The following is a 20104-nucleotide window of genomic DNA, read 5'->3' on the forward strand; positions in this document are numbered from 1 at the left end:
AGGATTGAATGTGTGTTTTGTTGGCTGTTAAGCTCTGATCTTGCCTAGTGTGGTAGTTTGAGAGTGCATGTATATGTGAGTGTCTGTGTGATGGTTAAAACATTCTCCAGCACTTTTTGGAAATAAAATTTGGGGTTCATATATTCATTGCTGCTGCAGGTCTTATTTCTGCAGTTTGGAAATACAGCATCTTACCTTGTAAGAAGCCTTTTAAATAAGAATGCTATGGTACGTTAGAAAATATTTGTTTTTATTTTTCCAAAATAGTCATTAACATTTACTTGAGCTGATGAGAAGTACATACACAAAGTTTTCCATGAAGGCAAAGGAGCTTTGCTTAAACAACCCTTTCATTGTTGATCCTGTGCAGGAGCAATATACACATGAACACTAATTAATAGTTTCTCTAAGGGTCAGATAATAATCTTCCCATAATAACATTTGCAAAGAGGTGGTTAGGAGTCCTTCAGATCTAGCTTGCTGACTTGCTCAGTAATGGTAGCATTGGATAACTGTCCTTCTCTGTAAGTGTGTGGGGGAGGAGGGGGAGGGAGGGGTGATATTAAATAAGGTTGTGATCTTATGGCACTCAATTCTGGGGAAGGACGAGGCAGAAACCACAGAGAGGCTCGTTGTCTTTCAGTTCTCTTCTTCTTTTTTTTTTTTTTTTTGAACAGTCCTCGTGGTTCTTTGCTGTTCTTTGCTGTGTTCAGGGGGTGTATGTTTCCTTTGCTTTAGCTTCTGAGAACACCATCAGGGATCAGACCCCGATGGTACAAGACATGTTATAAACAATCTGTCATCTTCTTTGAACTCATGCTTATGTGAAACGTTGTGGAAAGCCCCATGCAAAGCGTTTGTCCCTTATGAAATTGGGTCTCCATTCAGCAAGAACTGTGCAACAATTCCTTTCTTGCATAACTTTGAACCAGATAAGAAAATAGCCATGTTTATGAACTCTTGGGTCATTTACAGCCCCAGGAGTGTTTCACTGTGCACATATATAATGCATGCATTCACAGTAAATTCTTAAAAACCACCCCCTGAAAACAATAACATTCCAGAAGTGTTCTCATCCAGTGAAGGAAAAAAATAAAGCTATGTAGGATGAAGTCTGTGCATTGCATTGAGTACATATTGTGCTTACAAGTATTAAACTCACTTAAATTTATTGTTCCGTAAGTCTTCTCCTCTCCTTCTACTTCTTTTTATTTAAAAAAGGAAGAAATAATTTACCCTTCTGCCATATCTTGTATATGAAAGAATCTTAATCATTTCAGCCTTAGAATACTCTTCTGAAGTAAAAAGGTGGCATGATTGTTTTATGGATGGGAGAACAGCCATGTGATTTGAAGGGTAAGATTTTTGTAAGCATTGAGCTGGGTGTCCAGCTTTCTGTCTAACTTACAAATGATGTATGTATTTTTATAGCTCACACTAGAAATTATTTGTTTGAGACCAATTCTTTCTCCAGACTTCCCAAACAAATGCTTTTTACCACCGGAGTGTTCCTCCTATCCTCTTCACTGTAATGCATGGTTGAAGCAACAGCCTTAGACTGGAAGGCAGTTTAGTTTTACGTTTGCTTTATTTTTGTTGGCTGGCTATCTAAATCTGTTTAATGTCAGTAACTTTCACTGGAAATTCTCATCGTGCTTTAGGATGACACTGATGATGTCAGGGTTGATTTACATTATCTCTTTAAAGTAGCATTAGCTTACATAGGACTTTTTCTCTTGTTTGTTTTAGCATTCATATTGTCCAGAGAGGAGCCTTTTAACTGTGAAATGTAAATATCCTGACAACCCAGACTTCAAAAGAAAGCGATTCTTTGTCCATAGAAGTGATGCTACTTCTTTGCCAGCTCTGTAACCTTTATAATAGTGTACTTTTATGCTTGACCTGTCATCTGCATATAAAAATCATCTTAGATCAGAGATACAGTGCGTTCAAGAATGCTTCTAAGGAAGGCAGATGCTTCCACGTGTTCTGTCATTTCTTCTTTGTGGTAGACCATCTGGCACATTAAGTAAGATCTGGCTATTGATTCGGTTCAAGTCCCCGGCTTTGCCTTCTGCTCGCATTAAGATAGCGAGCACTTTTATTGTAGCTTACAAATTGATGTTCCCAGATAGTGAGCCCAGTGCTATATAAATATATAACGTGTTACATGAAATCGACAAGGGTTTGTTTTTTCCTTCCCCCGTTCCTTTATTCCAGTGCTGTTCCATTAAGCTGCTCGTTAGATGAAAGCTTGTAATTCAGTTTTCAGTGGATGAAATGTGTATGTGCTTATGGAATCAAAGGCGTTCCAAGAAAGGCTGTTTATTTTCTTACTACCTTTAATTAAATTTCGATGGTAGGATTCTGACTGTCTGACTTGGGAGAAGAAGACAAAGCAATAATGATTGCAGTGTGTTGGGCTAAAGATGACTGTAGTTACTTTTACCATTGTTAAGAAACTTAAATCTCCTATGGGCAGAACAGTTAAAACTTAAGGTTCTACTGTGTCTGTTAGCTTCATTTTAAAGTGAAGGGAGGGAGTTCAGTATTTCGTCTTCTGGTACTAGCTGGCTTCAGGTAATATTTAGATTTTAGAGAGAGAAAGAGGAATGAGCAACTTAGTTTTATTTTTATTTCTCAGTTTACTTATATTCAGCCTTAAGTTCCCTCGGAGCTGCTAATATAAGTTAAAGCCTGGGTTTGTTCACTTTATTTTAGTTCAAGTTCTGCTATCTCAGATGTGCCAGCCTGAGTTATGAGCTTGTTGGTGCTCTGCAGTTTGTAAGCATCCGTCTGCTCTTCCTCAGTGCAGATTTGGAAACGAGCAGCATTCCTCAGAGAGCCTGTCCCTGTATTACCTGAAGGCTACAGTCAGCTCAGAGGTTCAGATCTGTGGCTCCTGCAGTCACTGCCATGTTCCCTGTGCCTGCCTATTAGTGCAGAAGGGAGGCCTTGCAGTTGCTTTAAGTACCCACACACAGTGACTTGTCAGTTGGAAAAGAAGGGCTTTTGGGGGCCCTTCTCACTGGATAAGTTGCCTGAGCAAAACTTAATTTTTTGTTTTGTTTTTAAATGAAAAGATAACATCAAACAAATTGAAAAACAAACAAGAAAAGCCCTCTTAACCTACTTGTGTTTTTGCAGGCATAATACAGTTTTGTTAGGATTAAAGAAATAGCTCCTGTTTTCATTCACTCTACTCTGAATTTTGAAGATTGTGTATTCCATCCTTACTTTCCAAGAGTTTTCTTTCAAGGGATGAGACTGGATCTGCACATCAGCATAAGAGGGAAGAGCGTACTGCTGCAGAGAGCTATTTCCATTTCCTGAGATTCCTCCCGTGAACCTGTAGTTGGGAGTTGTTTGTCCTTTGTATACAATGCACTTACTAAAGTCTCCTTAGATAAAAGCGACATTATGATATTTAGTTTCGAGAAATGAACTGTGTGCTTCCTGTCTTAATGGGAGAAGCAGGTGTGATATTGTCCTTAAATTCTGGAACACAGCGTTTGTATGTGAGGTTAATGTTGGACTGACCTTTGATCTCTCTGTAAAGAAGGGAAAATGGGGTATGTATAGAGCACAGTTATCATCTCCTCTTCAAATTTATCCCCATCCACTGCCATTCTTACCCTCTGCTCCTTTTCCCCAGGCTCTGTGAAGATCCAAGCACAGTTTAGATTTGGAAAGTAGTGTCTGCAGTCTACTTAATGAATAGTATCTTATGTCAGGTTGGGTTATGTTTGTATATGTGATACATATGTGTGTATGTACGTATCTGTGTGTGTCTCAGGCAAATCAGAGTTCTGTATTGTTCACCATTCCTCATGCCAGTGTCCCAGTAGCACCAAGTAAGACAAAAATGGGAGAGCTCTCTAGATAAATTCCTGTTTGTTTCAGGTTTTTGTATGCTTTATCCTGTAGCAGCTGTTCATTTTGAGAGTAAGGACAGTTCATAAACAGATGTTGGAACTCAACATGGTGCCTGGAATTTACTGCTGTTTCTGACATGCCTGTAACAACACAGACAATCCTTATTTATATGGATTAGCTCCACTAGTAATCTATCAAAGTAAATTTCCGATTAACTCTTTGGTTTTTGGCTTATGTTATGGATCAAAAGAAAATTATACCCCATTAAAAATGTTAAGAGTCAAGGGATTTTGAGTTGCCTAACCTATCATGAGTTATTAATTATGTACTTAAAGCAGGTACTCATTTGATTTAACACAAACAGAACCATAGGAAGAGAAAGGAGGAGGGGAAGCAAAAAGAGTATGTCCAAAATGACATGGCACAAATTGCATTGTTACTGCACTGATTTTCCACTTGGGAAAAATCTCAAGGCTTTGTGCAGCACCTCTCTTGTGCTGGTTTCTCTGAAAGGGTTTTTGTGTGTTGGTGTGTCTGCAGACACACATGCGTACATGCAACAAGGAATACAGTTTTTACCTTATTAAATTTGAAACTGTGCTTGGAGGAATATTGCTCAAGAGAATCACATCGCGCCAAGCTTTTGAAAATGCAGACTGGTTCGGGGAAAGCATTTTAATATATTGAAGCCTCAAGCCATCTACCTCTCTGCTCCTGAGAGCTCTACCTGAAAACTTCCAGGACTGAATAATTTAAGGTTTGGGGTTTTTTAATCTTTCTGCAAGAAATGCTAGTCTGATGTTTTATTTTCTTTAAGTCTGAACTCCACATAACTTTTTTTCAGAACTGTTTATCCTCACTCCAGACATGAACCTTGGAAAGGTGGCAGAAAAAACAAACAGCTGCTGTGTTTTTGGGCAGTCTGCATTCCTTTCAACTCACTGAGATCAGACTTGTGCTGAGATTTTCAAATTATTTGTCCTACGGCTTAACCACTTTCACTCCTGCTTAAAAGTGAGGAAGTTTGCTGTACCAGTGCTTGTGAGAGCTGTCATGTGGAGCCCTAATGATTCAAGAGCTATGAATATATGATGTGTTCGTAGGGCTTTTTATTATTGCTTCATTCCAACTTCACCTCCTTCCCTAATCATCTTTCCATTTTTGGACTCTCTAGGTATTTTTTTAACTTAATCATTTTTCTTAAGATATTCTAGGGAATTTTGTTTTCATTTTCTTTTTGGGCTAAATTTGATGCATATAGAAGGGTTATTAATGGCCAAGGTGGAGCTCTTCGAAAGCCTATCACATTCCCAAAGCCCACAGTTGGAAGCAATCTCCTCCAGGCTTGGGATTCTTTCCCTGACATGGGTTTGCTGGAGGAAGAATATGTTGTGTGGAGCTCGATATAAGAGGTGGAGGAATAAGAACAATGCAGTTGTGTGTGGTGAACGTTCTAAAGTGTTGGATGGCTGGGGCCACCTTGTATGTTTGCCTATCAGAGAGACATAAGAGTGTTGCTTGAACTTGCATCTTATCAGTAGCCTTATCCCATCGCTATTTTTGTGATGAAGGTTAAATATATTGGGCAGGATGCTGAGACCAAATGTGTGTTTACTAGCAACTAGAGTTAATGGAAAAACAAAGCAGTCAATCCAATTCCGAAGGGCTTTTCAGTTAACCATGTTCATTCTTCTCTTTGGGCCTTTTTCCAGCAAAGCACTTAGGCACGTGCTTAAAGTTAAAGCATGTGCTTAAGTGCTTTGCTGGTCTGGGTCCTTTGTTTGCTCAGCAGGCATGTTGGTATGAACAGGCTGTTGGGTATACAAACGTTTGGGGAACTGTTCTTTTTACACAATTGATTTTTTTTTTTTCCCTCTGAACTTCTTGTTACTTAATTGCTCAGAAAAGATTTGTAATTTGAGTATGATATCCTACATGACACAAATAACAATTTGCAAACAATCTGCAGGCTGTCAATGGAGATTAATAGGCAGAGTTTATGAAGTAATTGTGTGCTTGGGAAAAATCAAGGGCAGCCCACTCAGAGGAATTTTCATTTGATGCCTTACTCCAGCTGAGTACATGGTTGGTAGAGCTTGTCATCCAAGGACATCCTCAGGTACTGGAGGTACCTAAGCCATGGGTATGGCACATCTTTCCTTCTTCACTGCCTTTTAGGTGAACATTCTTCTTATTTATGGATTTGATAAGCTGTTTGGTTTTGCTTTTCATTACTGCAGGGCTGCAAATCTTGTATGCCATCCTCTTTATCCTTGTACCATCCATAGCAAGTCAAGAGAAGAGAACTCACTTAAATTCAAACCTTAGGATTTCAGTCTGCATCTCACAACAGTGAAAGTTGCTCTTTCCACCTCTAGAGCCACTGTAGAGCAGAAGTGCATTAATTTTATTTTTGCTGTCTTTCTTAAACTGCGAACCTCCTTAGACTAAGGAAATGACTTAATTATGCAGAATGCTTATGCAAAGAGTGGCTTGCCTGATATAAGTGCTCTAGTTGACGTTGGGGGCATTACATTATTTGTTCAGGTCAAATTACATGTGCCTCAGTCTTGGCAGAACCAAGCTCATGGATAAACAGAATTTTGCATAATTGCATTTTTAAAATTGATTCTTAATTCTTCTGACACTAAAATGTGCAGCACTTCTGTGAAGTGTGATCTCTTTAATTTCATCACTGAATTTTTTTTTTTACAAGTTGTGGAAACTCTTGCATGGTTTTTTTACTTTATAAAGATATGAAGCAGTAAAGAAAGATCAGGGCATTGTTTTTTGTTTCCTGTTTATTTTCTGCAAGTATTGCAGTATAATTCAAGTCTCAAGAAAGGGAAAGGAATACTTCAGAGTTGTTAGAACTGCATAAAGGTTCATTACAGCTTAGAACTGTGGTAAGTTCCACCCTTCTAGTTCACCCATCACCTTTCACAGTATTTAATCTGAGGCAAGCTCAGGCATTACCCGGCTCACTTGGGAGGGTTTGCTCCATCTCTGGGAGCGCTGTGGATGTTCATTCCCAGATCAAGTTGTTTTTTAAGATTTAAGTGAACGTGAAAACCACTGATGTCCACCTTTCCTGTGTAACAAACTCTAAGCATCTGAAATGAGAACTGTACCATTCTTACAGCCATTCTTCCAAGGGACCTGTGTGTTGATTGGTTTCATTGTTAGAACAGGTCAAGGAGGAGGTTCATTTTCTCCAGTGCCTTCTGTCCAGCAGTAATTGTATCAGAGGGAAAAAAGAAGGGAGGAATTCTAGAACTGCCAACAATGTTGACTCCCTGCTGGGAGGGGGAGGTGTAGTTCTTTTGATCATGCTGAAGTAGTAAGGGTTCATATTCTCCCATGTCATTTATCTCTGTTGTTATGATTAGGACTACTGCAAATATCCATGTACCTAATTGTTAGTTATCTTTTTTTTTCTGTTGAGGTTTTGGGCCCAGTAATACCCATATCCTGTTACAATTCCATGATCACTTGTTTTGTTGCAGTGCCTTAACTGCTGAATTCTGAGTAATAATTAACCTGCACAGCTGACTTACCTGGATAGCAGCCTTACTTACTGTCTGTATTCGTGTTCCTACCAAATAAATAAGTTTGCTTTTACTCACCTCTTTTACCCATTTCCCAACTCCTTGTGGTTCTGCTTAGTGGGTTTTCCTTTGATTTGTGAAAACACACAGCAATCCTAATGTCAGTGTTGATCTTGCTTGTTGTGACATATTCAAAAAATTCATAGTCTTTGTTTAATGTGAATGCAGTTGCAAATTACTGTAAACTATAATCTTTTTTTTTATTTTTATAATGAAATATACTCCAAAAGTAGGCTGATAGTAGCATGTGATGTATATGTTTTTCATGTGATTTAAATACCTTGCATTTAAGTATAACCATAAGAAATGTTTTTAAGTTTTGACCAAATGTATTTTGTATTTAGGAATGACTTTTATTTTCAGACTATAAAATATATTCTTAAACTGAGCTGAGTTCTTTGAAACCACACCTCATTGCCTGTGCAGGAATCTCTGACATGCATTTTTGATTCAGATCCACATGGCAGCCAAATCCTGTCATCTAACTTGAATCAGGCTTGAAGGTGTTTTGTCCTTGTAAAGGATGGCTCGATACTGGAGTTTGGAGTGTGAAATCTGATCAGTCTCCATCAAAACCTAGTTACTAAAACTTTCTTTTATTGTGTTCCTCTTGGCAATTTTCCTGCTTCTGTTCTGGTTTCACTTAGCCTTTGTCTGGCCACAAGTGCATGACAGCCTGGGTTCCAGTTCAGCATATGCCTGACAAAGCTGGTAAAAACTCCATTAACTCTACTGACAATTCTTCATATGTTTTAAGTACCATGCTGAATTAGGATCTCAACAGTTTTGACTCTAGGAACAAATGCATTATTTACTCATGAATTGGTAAAATCTTTCTTTATAGCAAATTTGAGAAATATTTCTCAAAATATTGATCTCAGGTTTTTTCCTGCTGCCCTAACTCGATGGAGTGTTATGGAAACAGCACAAACCATATCACTAAGTTTGGCATTGTTCGTATCAGATTCGCAGTAGCAGAGAATGTGTGTGCACTGCTGCTGGCCAGACGTGCTCTCAGCTTCATGCCACGCTTTCCAAACCTGGAAGAGTCCAAAATAGCTCATCCTTTGTGCTCCCTGAAGAAGAATGTTGGTGGTGCATGTCCCACATTGACTTTTCACATGGTAGGGGGATATCTGAAGTGTCACGGAGCCAACAACTGCAGCCTTCCTAAAAGCTGCTGATGCTAGTTCTGTTGCATAATAAAGTCTAACACAGCCAAAAGATAGGAGGGATACGTGTGGCCATGTTAGAACCAGTGACTGAAGCACCAATTATTGCTGACAGATGTGTGAGTGGTGGTGTGCTCCTGCTTGTTGTGTAACTGGAAACAATATATATATTTTAAATACAGCCTCTTTCTTGAAATATTTATTTGATTTCCTATTGTTTACTTGAAATACTGAGCTTGGAAGAGTCTGTTTTTCTGAAGTGCTGCTGATGCTGCATAGTGGCATAGGTCTGTCTGGAGGGCGAGTGCCTGACGGGCATCTGGGTGCATGGGCTTCATTACCAGTTTTGCTTTTCATTTTGGGATGATTTTTATTACCTCTCCTTTGCTTATTAAGGTTTTAAAAATTAGGCAGAAATAGATTTATTTGTGTATATGCTTCTTATTCCTCTCATGCTTTAGTCCATAGCTGTGCATAGGAAGATTTCTGATATGTTCAGCAGGATAGTATCTGTCTTTCTGCCCAGGTCACTGGACTAAGTCTCAGGATTCAATTCAGGGCTCTGACTGATGGTTACTCTTTGACCCTTGGCCAAATCTCTCCATTTCTTTTTCCTCTGTTTGCCATTTTTTCATGGAATGGATTAATATTTCCAGCCCCACATGCTATGTCTGATTTGTCTAGACAATACATTTTTGTGTCTAGGACTGTGCCTCATTATGTGTTTTTCAACAATGCCGAAGACAATGGGCTTGAATCTTAGTTGGATGTCTGTAATATAAAACAGAACAAAATTAATTAAAAAGAAAAAAAGCAGTCTGCTGACTGCTTGCTTCCCCTTGCCTCATGACGTGGTGAGGCATATGTGGGTGGATAAGATATTCTTATTTTGTAGTTTTTCATCCAACTCAACATGTTTAGCTAAATGCATCCCTGGTAAGAATCCACTGAAGTTACTGGACATACACAGGGGATTAATCTGATTTGCCATGCTGCTTTTGGGATGGGTGTTTCCCTTCAGGCCTGATGACATAACTTCTAGGAAAACTGAATTTTAAAATCTAATGCTCTAAGGCTTTTAATAGCTTGTTCCTAAAGAGAAGCACACTTTTTTTTTTAATTGGACAACGTTACAAATAATACAAGAAATACCTTCTCATTTAACTTCGAGATTCTTCTTCCCTTGTATGACTTTATTTGACATTTTCAGTGTTTGATGTGTTTGTTTATATTTACTGAAGACAGGCTTCAATAGATTCCAGCAAACAATTACAGACATGTTCATCTTCCCAATCCTGAGTATATATCTGTATGTATATAAACACATGTGTGTTATTTCAAACCTCTGGCAAGATGTACAAAGGTTACATTCTTAAGGAGCCTTAGACAACCCAGGATTTTATTTATGGGGGCTGATCCTTAGAGTCTGAGTGTCACAGTATTGCTTTCCCCAGCAATCTGTCATTGAGTTTGAAGTATTTCTGTATAATACAACATCAATCTCATACCTCTTCTGTAGCACAGACAACATCTACACTTTATATTTCTCAAGAGACTTCTGAGCCCATTGCAGTGGCAATTAGAGGTCATTCTTAGCTCTGGCTGGGATGGGCAGTTGATAGTGCAATTTAAAGGACATTGCTGATTCTAAATCTTATGCTGCTATGGAGTCTTTGAAAATGATCCTATTGTTCTGTTGTTTTCTGTTTGTTTTTTACTGTGAGAGTGGCATCCAGTGTTTAAATATAACATGGAATCTTGTCAGGGAGTGGCTGTAATCAGAGGAGATTAATTATAGCTGTGGGTGTAGAAAATTGCAGATGTTTATTGTATTTTTCAGGCAATAAAATCTTTCCCTATAAGTAAGCAACATATTTGCTTGGAAAATTCTGTAATGTAAAAAGCTAGACAAAACCTAAGAGTTACAGCATAAACCCCAAATTCTGCAGTGTAGTTTCTGTTAATTACTTTTCCCACCCTTTGCAGAAATAATTGATCTTTTTTTATTATTTTTAAATTGAAAGACTTTCTTCCCTGCTCCTTATTACTAAGGGCCCCGAGTGAGACTTCATCACAGATTTCTGTATGCTCAGAGTCCTGCTTCTGTGTGCTGTATCCTGACAAGAGGCCTGAAATCCACAGTAATACATCTGTCTACCTTGAGATGTGTCCTCACTGAGGTCCTGGAAAAAAAACTGCAAGGAAACAATGTTATAGTTCTGCAAGCAACTGTATTGTATTTTCTTCTTGGATGCTCTTGGAAACTTGTATGATACTGAGATGAAGTCTGATCTAATACCTCAAACTCAGAAAAGAAACTCCCATCTCAGTGGAAATGAAACAAAACCTGCTGCCTCTTACAGCCCAGTGCATTTCCTCTTTTGATAGAGTGGGTTTTAAACACTAGTGGGATGCCTGGGTCTGTTGGTCAGAGATGTGAAGGAATCCCAGTGCCTCAAGGGCTGTCTCTAAGAGCATAGCTCTTTTATAAGAGCGTGGTACTCTGTCATGGGCTGTGCTTTGCCAGGAAGATTTATAGTAGAGGAAGGGAGATGGACCTGTTTTACATTATTCAAGGAAAGTTATGCCCCTAGTTCAGTGAGGCTTCTGACTTATCCAGGTGCAAGAGAGGCAGAGCTGCTGAGTAGAAGACCGTGATTTCTTTTTCCATTGTGCTTTAATCTCCTCGATTGTGAGGGAATCTCTGAGCACCATAGGAATTCACAGAACGACATTAAGGAAAAAATGGAGAGCATACACTATTTTTTTGCTGAAACTCAAATATTTTCAATGCATATTTTAAGGAAAAGCTGTACAAAAGTTGTAGCAGTAGATCTGAGTCTGAAAGAGAAATTATGTTGAAAGTGTAGGAGAAAGTCTTACTCAGACACTGTGTCACTGCATTAGTTTCAATGTATCCAGCTTAGAGGTCCCAAGCTGTTTTCCATCCTGCTTACTTTGGTGGGTTGGTGGCTTCCACCAAACTTCCATACTTGCAGGAAAAAGTCTTTCCTACTAAAACTTTTTTGAAACTGAAGTGCTGTTTTCTTCAAAACTCCAAATTTGGCAGGCAGACTACTTTTATGAGAATTATTATTGTTATTCAGAGCATAGGAAGGATCAATCCAGTAGAATTTGTCGCTAATTAAAACAATATCCTTGCTACCTTTTTTGCAGAGACCTCTGAGTGCAATGGGAATGTGTCTGCTAGTTGTCCCAGGCTTGCTTCTCCATCGCTTTCTTTTTGGCATGTTTAATGTTGTGTTAGAAGGCAACCCTTGTCAGAAGTCGCAGAATCACAGAATTGCCAGGGTTGGAAGGGACCTCAAGGATCACAAAGCTCCGACCCATTGCCACATGCAAGGCCACCAACCTCCACATCTAATACCAGCCCAGGCTGCCCAGGGCCCCATCCAACCTGGCCTTGAACACCTCCAGGGATGGACGGGGCATCCACAGCCTCTCTGGGCAGCTGTTCCAGCACCTCACCACTCTCCTAGTAAAGAACTTCCTCCTGACATCCAACCTAATTCTTCCCTCCTTCAACTTAAAACCATTTCCCCTTGTCCAGCTGTTATCTACCCTTTCAAAGAGTTGATTACCCTCCTGTTTGTAGGCTCCCTTTAGGTACTGGAAGGCTGCAATGAGGTCACCCTGCAGCCTTCTTTTCTCCAGGCTGGACAAGCCCAGCACCCTCAGCCTGTCTTCGTAGGGGAGGTGTTCCAGTCCCCTGATCATCTTCGTGGCTCTCCTCTGGACCCTCTCCAACAGCTTTCTATCTTTCTTGTATTGGAGGCTCCAGACCTGGACACAGTACTGCAGGTGGGGCCTCACAAGAGCAGAGTAGAGGGGGACGCCTCCCTGTCCCTGCTGGCCACCCCTCTTCTGATGGAGCCCAGGGTATCATTTGCTTTCGCACTGGGTCGCATTGAGCTGCTGTGCTAAGGCAATGGATTTGGGCAAGCAGGAATTTCACAGGGTTTAAATCAAAGTATTAATAATAAAAAGTAGTGGGGTGCTGTAAATATTAGAAACTTGAGATTTGGATGGTTGGGTAGATGGAACAGACTCTAACATGTTTTGATTTGTCTTCATACAATTAAAGAGCTGTTGAATAGGTGAAATGAGTGAAATGCAGACAGCACATGTGAAGTGGTGCACACCCAGACTTACTTGGCCCTGTGGTTTAAAGCTAATCTGCCCGGGAGATCTATAGTAGTGACTGAGTGACAACAGGTGCAGCTCTTCTTACAGCGCTCACAGCTCTTTGATTCTTTTTAGCAAGCACTTGATGTGGGCAGCATGTCATACATTTTATACATTCCAAGTCTCAGTGACTAGATGTCACATTTTTTTCTCCTGTTACCTGGGAGGTATTCCCCTAAGACAAATTACCCTCTTCTTTTCCTGTTTTCCCCCAAAGTAGCCAGGTAGGCAGAGACACTGGTATATGGAAGTAGTAATCTGGTTCTATTCAGAAGATCATGTCTTAACATATATGACATTAGTTATAATGCAGCAGAGAATAATTGCACGTTATTGCTCTGTGATAATGTCTGCTATATTTCAAGCTCTTGAAGCACTCTAGTTCTGCTTAATATAAGGCTTGGATGGTGGGAGTGTATGTGCTATGTCTTAATTTTTCATCTGGAACATTTTTGTAAAAACAACAAAACTTTTTTGTGAAAAATCCTCAAGACTGGGATGCGTAATTTGCAAGGACATTGACAGCTTGGTCCAGATGTGGAGAAGTTTGAGCAGAACCTAAGCCTTGGGTTTCAGTTTGAATTCAAAATCTGTTTTAAATTTCAAGTTTGCATAACAAAAGGAAAAATGTTTTGATGTTTTGACAGTTGCACTCCATTGTTTCAGATCTCTTTCTTGCTTTTAGAACCTCGTATAGCTTTCTCAGTTGTTGATTGCTTGTGGCTTTAAGTAAATCTGTCCAACAGACTGCAGAAAGTTACTTTATCCTACTGCATGTCATTCCTTTTGGGACCTGGCAGTGCTTTATCGTAGCTTCTGCAGGGCTTAGCTTTGGTTACATTCCTCAGCAGGTGCAGTTGGTTCATTACTACGAAGTCTCTCTATGTGTGACCCGGCTTGCAAGGGCATTTTTTCATTAAAGTGATCCGTATTTTGTGCTTAAACTCTTGCAGTACTAATGATGCCTGAAAAATCAGTTATGTTCATTAGTTTGAATTAATCTCTAACCTGTTTGGATGAATGAAGCAGATGCTTTTCCTTTGGAATCAAGAGCAAAGCTTCTATTCAGTTCAAGATGATCAAGATAAGAATACTTGCCTTTTAAAGCTGGTAGCTGACTTGTGTTGCAGGCTAACGAGCATTGTACCCAGCATCTCGAATGGCAGATCATGTGTGAATACCTTATGAGGTCACTTCTCAGGGAGAAAACTTGTTTTGTTGTTGTTATATTAATGGTAAGCATTCTCGATAACAGGACTTCTATAGTAAGTCTTATACCCTAAGGTAGGAAGACATCTAGAAGACCACTGCAATTACAAAATGTGGACTGAAATGTGTTTTGTTGTTGAAGATGGCAAGTGCTATCCCAGCAAAGAACAAACCAATGCATAAAACTGTGGCAACTCTTAAATGGGTAATATTCAAATCATGGTAAAGCTTTCTGTAAATTATTTTTAGATGCATTTTCATGCAGGTAGAAAGGACCATACAGTGTTTCCCATTTTTCTTTGAGTGTTTCTGATTTCTTTCTCTCTAAGGAGCAAGACAGAGTATGAGAAGAATTCTCAGAATGGAAAGACAATGTGAGCATAGCCCATGTTTAACTACCTTTGAGTACCTGAGTTGCTTTGGCTGTGGGTCTAGTTTGCCTGTATCTTTTTGGAGGTTAATGAGGGCAGATGGTTCCTTTCAGATAGCATTTTGGGAGGTATCAGGATAAGCTCAACCACTGCACTTGGAACCTCCTGTTTTTCTTATGTGGACATACTGAGATTCTGGTCATACAGAACATCAGCACATCCACAGCCAGTTCTCAGCAAGAGATGTACAAGAGCTCAACACTAGACAGTAAATAAAAGGGATTGTGTAATATGCCATGCTCAGCCAAATCTACTTTGTAATGAATGTGGCAGTGATTTTTTTTTTTCCTGGGGCTCTTGGATGCAAATAGGATCCTATGGTTCTTCATAGACTAGAATTTGTTGTTTTTATTATTTTTTTTTAAAAAAAAAGGAAGCAACCAAGTAAACCTCTAAATATAATCATATTCCTGTTGAAAATATGGTTTACATAAATAAAACTTTCCATGTAAATGTGCTGCTTATTTCAGTGGGAATATTCTGAGTGAAGCATTCTGTTCTGAGCAGAAAAGAGAGAAATTATTTGTATTTGTAATATGCTTGAAGAAAAGAGTCTTCTAATTCAGTCTGTCAGCCTAGCTAAATATGGCCTGTGCTTCTGAGGGGTTCTGCACCATGTCTTCTGAAGTCCTGTGCTGGACGAGGCAGCCAGGAAAGGATGGTTGCCTGGATTATTACCTATAAACTCAACACCTTTGAACCCAGTGATTCTGACAGTAAAATAAAGGGAGATTTCGCTTCTATCAATCTCCTTCTCAGGATCAGTTGCTGCAAGTCTGCTATTTGTGACCAAATAATTGAGGTAGCACTGTGAGATAGGGGAAAAGGAGTATGCTGCAGCAAACATTAGTACTTTTTCTGTTTAATGTCTGTCCTTCATCTCATAAAATCTAGGAGTTGCTGGTGATGTAAATGCTTTGATTCCCCCATTTCCTCTTTACTGACCAGTCTTTTTGGGTGCAGATTTTCCAAGATACCATTTGAGATATTGCTTCATTGTGGTGATACGCTGGAGGGGAGCTGCCGATAAAACAAATATGTGTCTATGCCATTGATCAAAAATGTGAAGAAACATGAAGAAACTATTCTGTCTGTGGGTATAGAGCTCTCCAGGCTATACAAGTTGAGCAAATCTGTGTGTAATTATTAGGGCACCTTATCAGGCAAGCAGCAGGAACTTGGGCCAACACATCTGCGTTCTTCTGAACCATGTAGTAAAGTTAATTGGTCTTTGTGAGCATGTCAAGCAAATCCATTAACTGAGATTCTTGAGCTGTAATTTAAGAGAGCAGAGTGCCCTTTTGCAGTATACTACTTTCCCTTAGATATTAAGAATCTATATAAGGCTGTGGATATACTTAGCACAGTCTGTCCCCTGTTCACAACGTTTCACTGAGCTGTATATATAATGCTGCTCAGAGTGAGCTGTATGGAAGAGCTGGCCCCTGCAGGTGTAAAACCTGCTCTTCGAGGCCCAGAGAGCTGGCTAAGTTTCTCTTTGGATAAGTATGGAGACTCAGAGGGATCTGCTTTTATGAGCTTTGAAAGTGAGAAACCATGACATCTAGTTGTCATCCTTAGGGCTTTTTTTCAGGATGTGGCAGCTGTTCATAACATTGGTGTAATTACAAAAATGCATATTCTGTTTTGATGATAATTTGTTATGATTTGGTATTTACTGTGTTTGGGAAAACAATGCACTATTGTTTCACTCTTTATGTGTTACATTTTTTCCTAATGTCATGAAATGATCTTTCATTGAAGTTCTGTGTCCTAATTTTTCCTTTCAGTAAGAGGTTTGAGCTGATTTGTGGAAAATACCATTATTAGTGCCTTTTAGTTTACTGACTTCCTAAGAACGATTAAATGCTGTTCTGAGGTAGTTCTTAGTGTTTGGACAGGCAACAGTGTATTAAAATACTATGTGTCCTGGAACATATTTTGGAGGGAAATGGGATGTTAAGAGTATGGATCACTTTAGGAGAAATAAAATGTTTGTGATGCTGTACTGTCATGGTGAAGTTCATCATTCACCATTATCAGCAATGAGACCTGAATCAAAACCTTTAATGCTGCATTCACTTACATCGTGGCTAATGCTATTTCAACATTTCACTGACCTGTCATCAGCTTCTACTGAAATGCAGAGCTGATGATAGTGATACTTAAACACGTGCTGGACAGAAGCTCTGACAGTTCTGTGCAATTTACTTGAACACATTCACCTGACAAAGGCATTTTTATACCTGCAGGTATTGAGGTAGTGCCATTTAATTATCAGCGCATGCATCTTCTGCAAATTGTAATTCAGCTTGCACATAAGAAATAGGTTTTCTAAGAACTTACTTCAAACAAAACATTTCTACTTAGGTACAGCCTGGAGAAGCAACAACTTTTCCCTGAGCTGCTTGCTGAAGAGCTGTTATGTTCATGCCATAATAGCTGCATGGCCTGACTGACTGATTGATGCAATCAGGTGGCTAGACAAGGAGCTGTTACAGCAGAAAAGAATTTTAAACGTAAGGTTTTTTAAACGTATCTCAAGGCTTACACTCCAAACATTAACCAATTTAAATAAATAAATTGTTAGCATTATGCTTAGAACTTTTGAGCAGTGATTAAAGAGAGAGTTTTGCGCAAACAATTTTAAAACGATATGTGTGTTCATTCTCCTGATTTTGTGCATGTGTTCTCTCCTTTCAGGTCCTTATGTACACTAGTGTGCAAGTGGACGTACGCTTCAGATGGAGGTTGGGATGACAGTTTCTGGAAGATAATTGGCTTAGAAGATTTGGTGAAGGATAAATATGAAAAAATAGGTATGTTGGAGGGAAAAAATGCTTATAGCTGCTATTGTAAGCATGTTTGTAGCCCATACCAATGTCCCTTATAGGAATTTTCCAAAAATGGACTTTTGCTTATTAGTATCTTCATACTGTTTCTCCACTCTCTTTGAGCCTGAGTTTAATTAGAACGGTAGGCTTGCTAATAGCAATTCCTACAGCAGATATTCATTAAAAGTCCATAATGTTAATATACCAGAAAATTTCCAGGATAACTTTATTAGACTTTCCCTGTTAAGTTAATGGACTTTTAATGGATGTCCTAAGCAGACATGTCATTAACAAGAATATTACCAGACATGAATTAAAATATGCTCGTTCATCAAAGTTAATTATCTGAAATTTCCTTTGATTTTTTAATGTCTAGTACTTTGAACAAGTTTGTACAGTAGTTAAAATGCAGCAACATGAAATAGAAATGGCATGGGGAGGACTGTAGTGAAATGAAACATAATGAAATTATGAACTATTCTGATCATCACAAAATACACTATAAGCTATTTTCAGATATATCAGATAATTGTATCTGAAAACTTCCTTGAATAGATTTCAGCATTTCCCCCTGCCAATGAAAGTGCTTACTCAAAGGTATAAAACTTACTGAATATAAGGTTTTTAGCTTTCTGAGGTTTTGGTGACAAATGTTATAGGAATGGTATTCAAACGTGGCTTTTAGCAAATCTTCTACTGGTTAAACTAAGACTAGCAATAAATACATGTTTTTAGCAGAAAATAGAATGTCTCAGCAGCTGATGGTCTTGTGGAATAGTATTTTTAAGATAAATTATTTATGAACTGTAAGTTAAGGCTTTAATACAATATTTATGCAATACACTTAAAAGGCAGCGCAAAACAATTTGCTTCTTTAAGTAACTCAACATACATGTTTCAAGTAACCATTAATAAAAAGGACCTTTTTGTTGTGATGGAGACCTCATAAAGCTAATCTATTCATGACTCAAAATCTGGCAATACAAGACTAATGAATTTGCAGTGTAAGGTTTATAATTTTTTCAAAGCACAATATTTACAGAACAAATCAGTAAATTAGCTTCAGTTGACAGGTGCTTCTTGGAAAAAAAAAAAATTATTTTCAGTTAACAGGAAAAGCATCTAGTTGGACACTCGTACTGATTTTCAAACAAATAACCATTAGTCTAAACCCTGTCTTATGAGTGTCTCTGTACTTGTGAAAAAGAGAGTTATAACATTGTTCCAGTGAAAATTTGGGGTTTTATTTGGTTTATTGAATGTTAAGTGTTACCTAACTTGCTAGGAACACTCTTAATGAGCTCAGCTTTCCTATACTTAATTTAAATTAATGAAAGCAGTATAGGTCCAGCTACCAGGAAAGTACCATTCATTGACTGCAGCAGCACTGGTCAAGCTGCAGCTGGAACAGTCTTGTATTATGGAAGACCCCCTGGCAGCTCCAGAAGTGTCAGCAGTATTGGTGAGGCAGCAGCATCACATAGACCTCCTCCCAAGAGCCCACAAATGCTGCTCTAAGCACAACGAATGAGGGATCAAGCCTTTGACAATCTCAGTTGAGTCTGTAGTTCTAATACTGCTTCAGGGCAATGTCCCATGAAATGAACTAGCTCAGCTCCCATTAACTTTAGCACGTTATACAAAACGAAAGCTATTTGTTTAAGTAACTCATATGGTCAGCAGTGTGTGCCCTTCAGGGAGGTTTATAATACTGTGCTGTGCCTAACAGAACAGAATTCTAAGCAGTACATTTAGCTGGCTTACAGATTAAGGAGCTTGAAATTGACAGATAACCTGGGTAGGAGTAGGTTGGTGGGAAACTGTAAAAGGTCAAAAACTCCTCTTCAAATAAAAATATAAACAAGACCATAATAAGTCTGAAGTAATTCTTATGGAATTTCCCTTTTTGTTCTCCTGTAGAGCTTGCCCAAGCCCACATACCTCTGCTCAAGGTTTGTTGAGCTCAAATGCAAGGATGTATTTTAATATCTGCCCGTTCCCATTGAAAAGAGTGATAGGACAGATAGGGGAGAAAAATATCACTAAAAGATTAGAAGCAGTAGGCTCTGAATCATAATTTATTTCTAAAGAAAGCAAAAATCACAAAATAAAATCAGCTGAATTTTCTTATTGTAACAAACATATGTAGTTTGCCAGTTGAAATGGGGAGAAATGTTATTCATTCTTAATCTGTAATTGAAGTCAGTGTTGCTTCCAATCAGAGGATGAATAATTATGACTGGAAGGTTTTTTGAAGTAGCTTTAACTGTCATGACACTGAAAATATGTATGGAAATTACCTGAGAGAAACTTATTTAATGTACTTATTTTTTTTATCCTGATAAATTCGCTTTTCAACATCACTTTAAAAGGTCTTGCCCTTTAAGAATCTGTTTACTGTAATCAGAGCAGTGCTTGTGGTTCCAGGTAGTATGCTTCTTGTAGTTTCAGTTTAATTTAACATATAACCTTGTTGATTAAGGATGACCCTCACTTCTGACCTTTAGCATCATCCACAGACCTTTCCCACATCAAAGTGTGGGTTCACATATGAAAATTCCCAGGCCTTTGACATTTTACATTTCTCAGAGCAGAGTAACCTTTCAGGGAATCCACAGAATAAGTTGTCTGTGTACATTGTGAGTGTACCAATCGCTTTTGTGAAGGTAAAGATTTGTATCTGGAAATATTTCAAAACTTATTGATCTCATTAATTTGCCCACCAAGAGAGCAGAAGATGACTTGTATTCAAAACCACTGTGAAAGCA

At 38.7% G+C, this 20104-nt stretch overlaps 1 protein-coding gene across 6 annotated transcripts in view; it reads left to right on the forward strand.

Annotated features, from left to right (window-relative positions):
- The window catches only part of FGGY (FGGY carbohydrate kinase domain containing), an 85247-nt gene that overhangs the window by 21535 nt on the left and 43608 nt on the right, over positions 1 to 20104 (forward strand). For all 6 annotated transcript variants that reach the window (XR_004160807.1, XR_002118218.2, XM_019618734.2 and 3 more), the window contains exon 6: positions 17206 to 17321. Coding sequence is in view for 4 of the 6 variants with exons in the window: in XM_019618734.2 (XP_019474279.1) it covers positions 17206 to 17321 (116 nt within the window). In the remaining 2 variants the exon portion in view is untranslated. The remainder of the gene's footprint in view (positions 1 to 17205; positions 17322 to 20104) is intronic.

Source organism: Meleagris gallopavo, chromosome 10 (assembly GCF_000146605.3).
Source record: "Meleagris gallopavo isolate NT-WF06-2002-E0010 breed Aviagen turkey brand Nicholas breeding stock chromosome 10, Turkey_5.1, whole genome shotgun sequence".
NCBI lineage: Eukaryota > Metazoa > Chordata > Aves > Galliformes > Phasianidae > Meleagris > Meleagris gallopavo.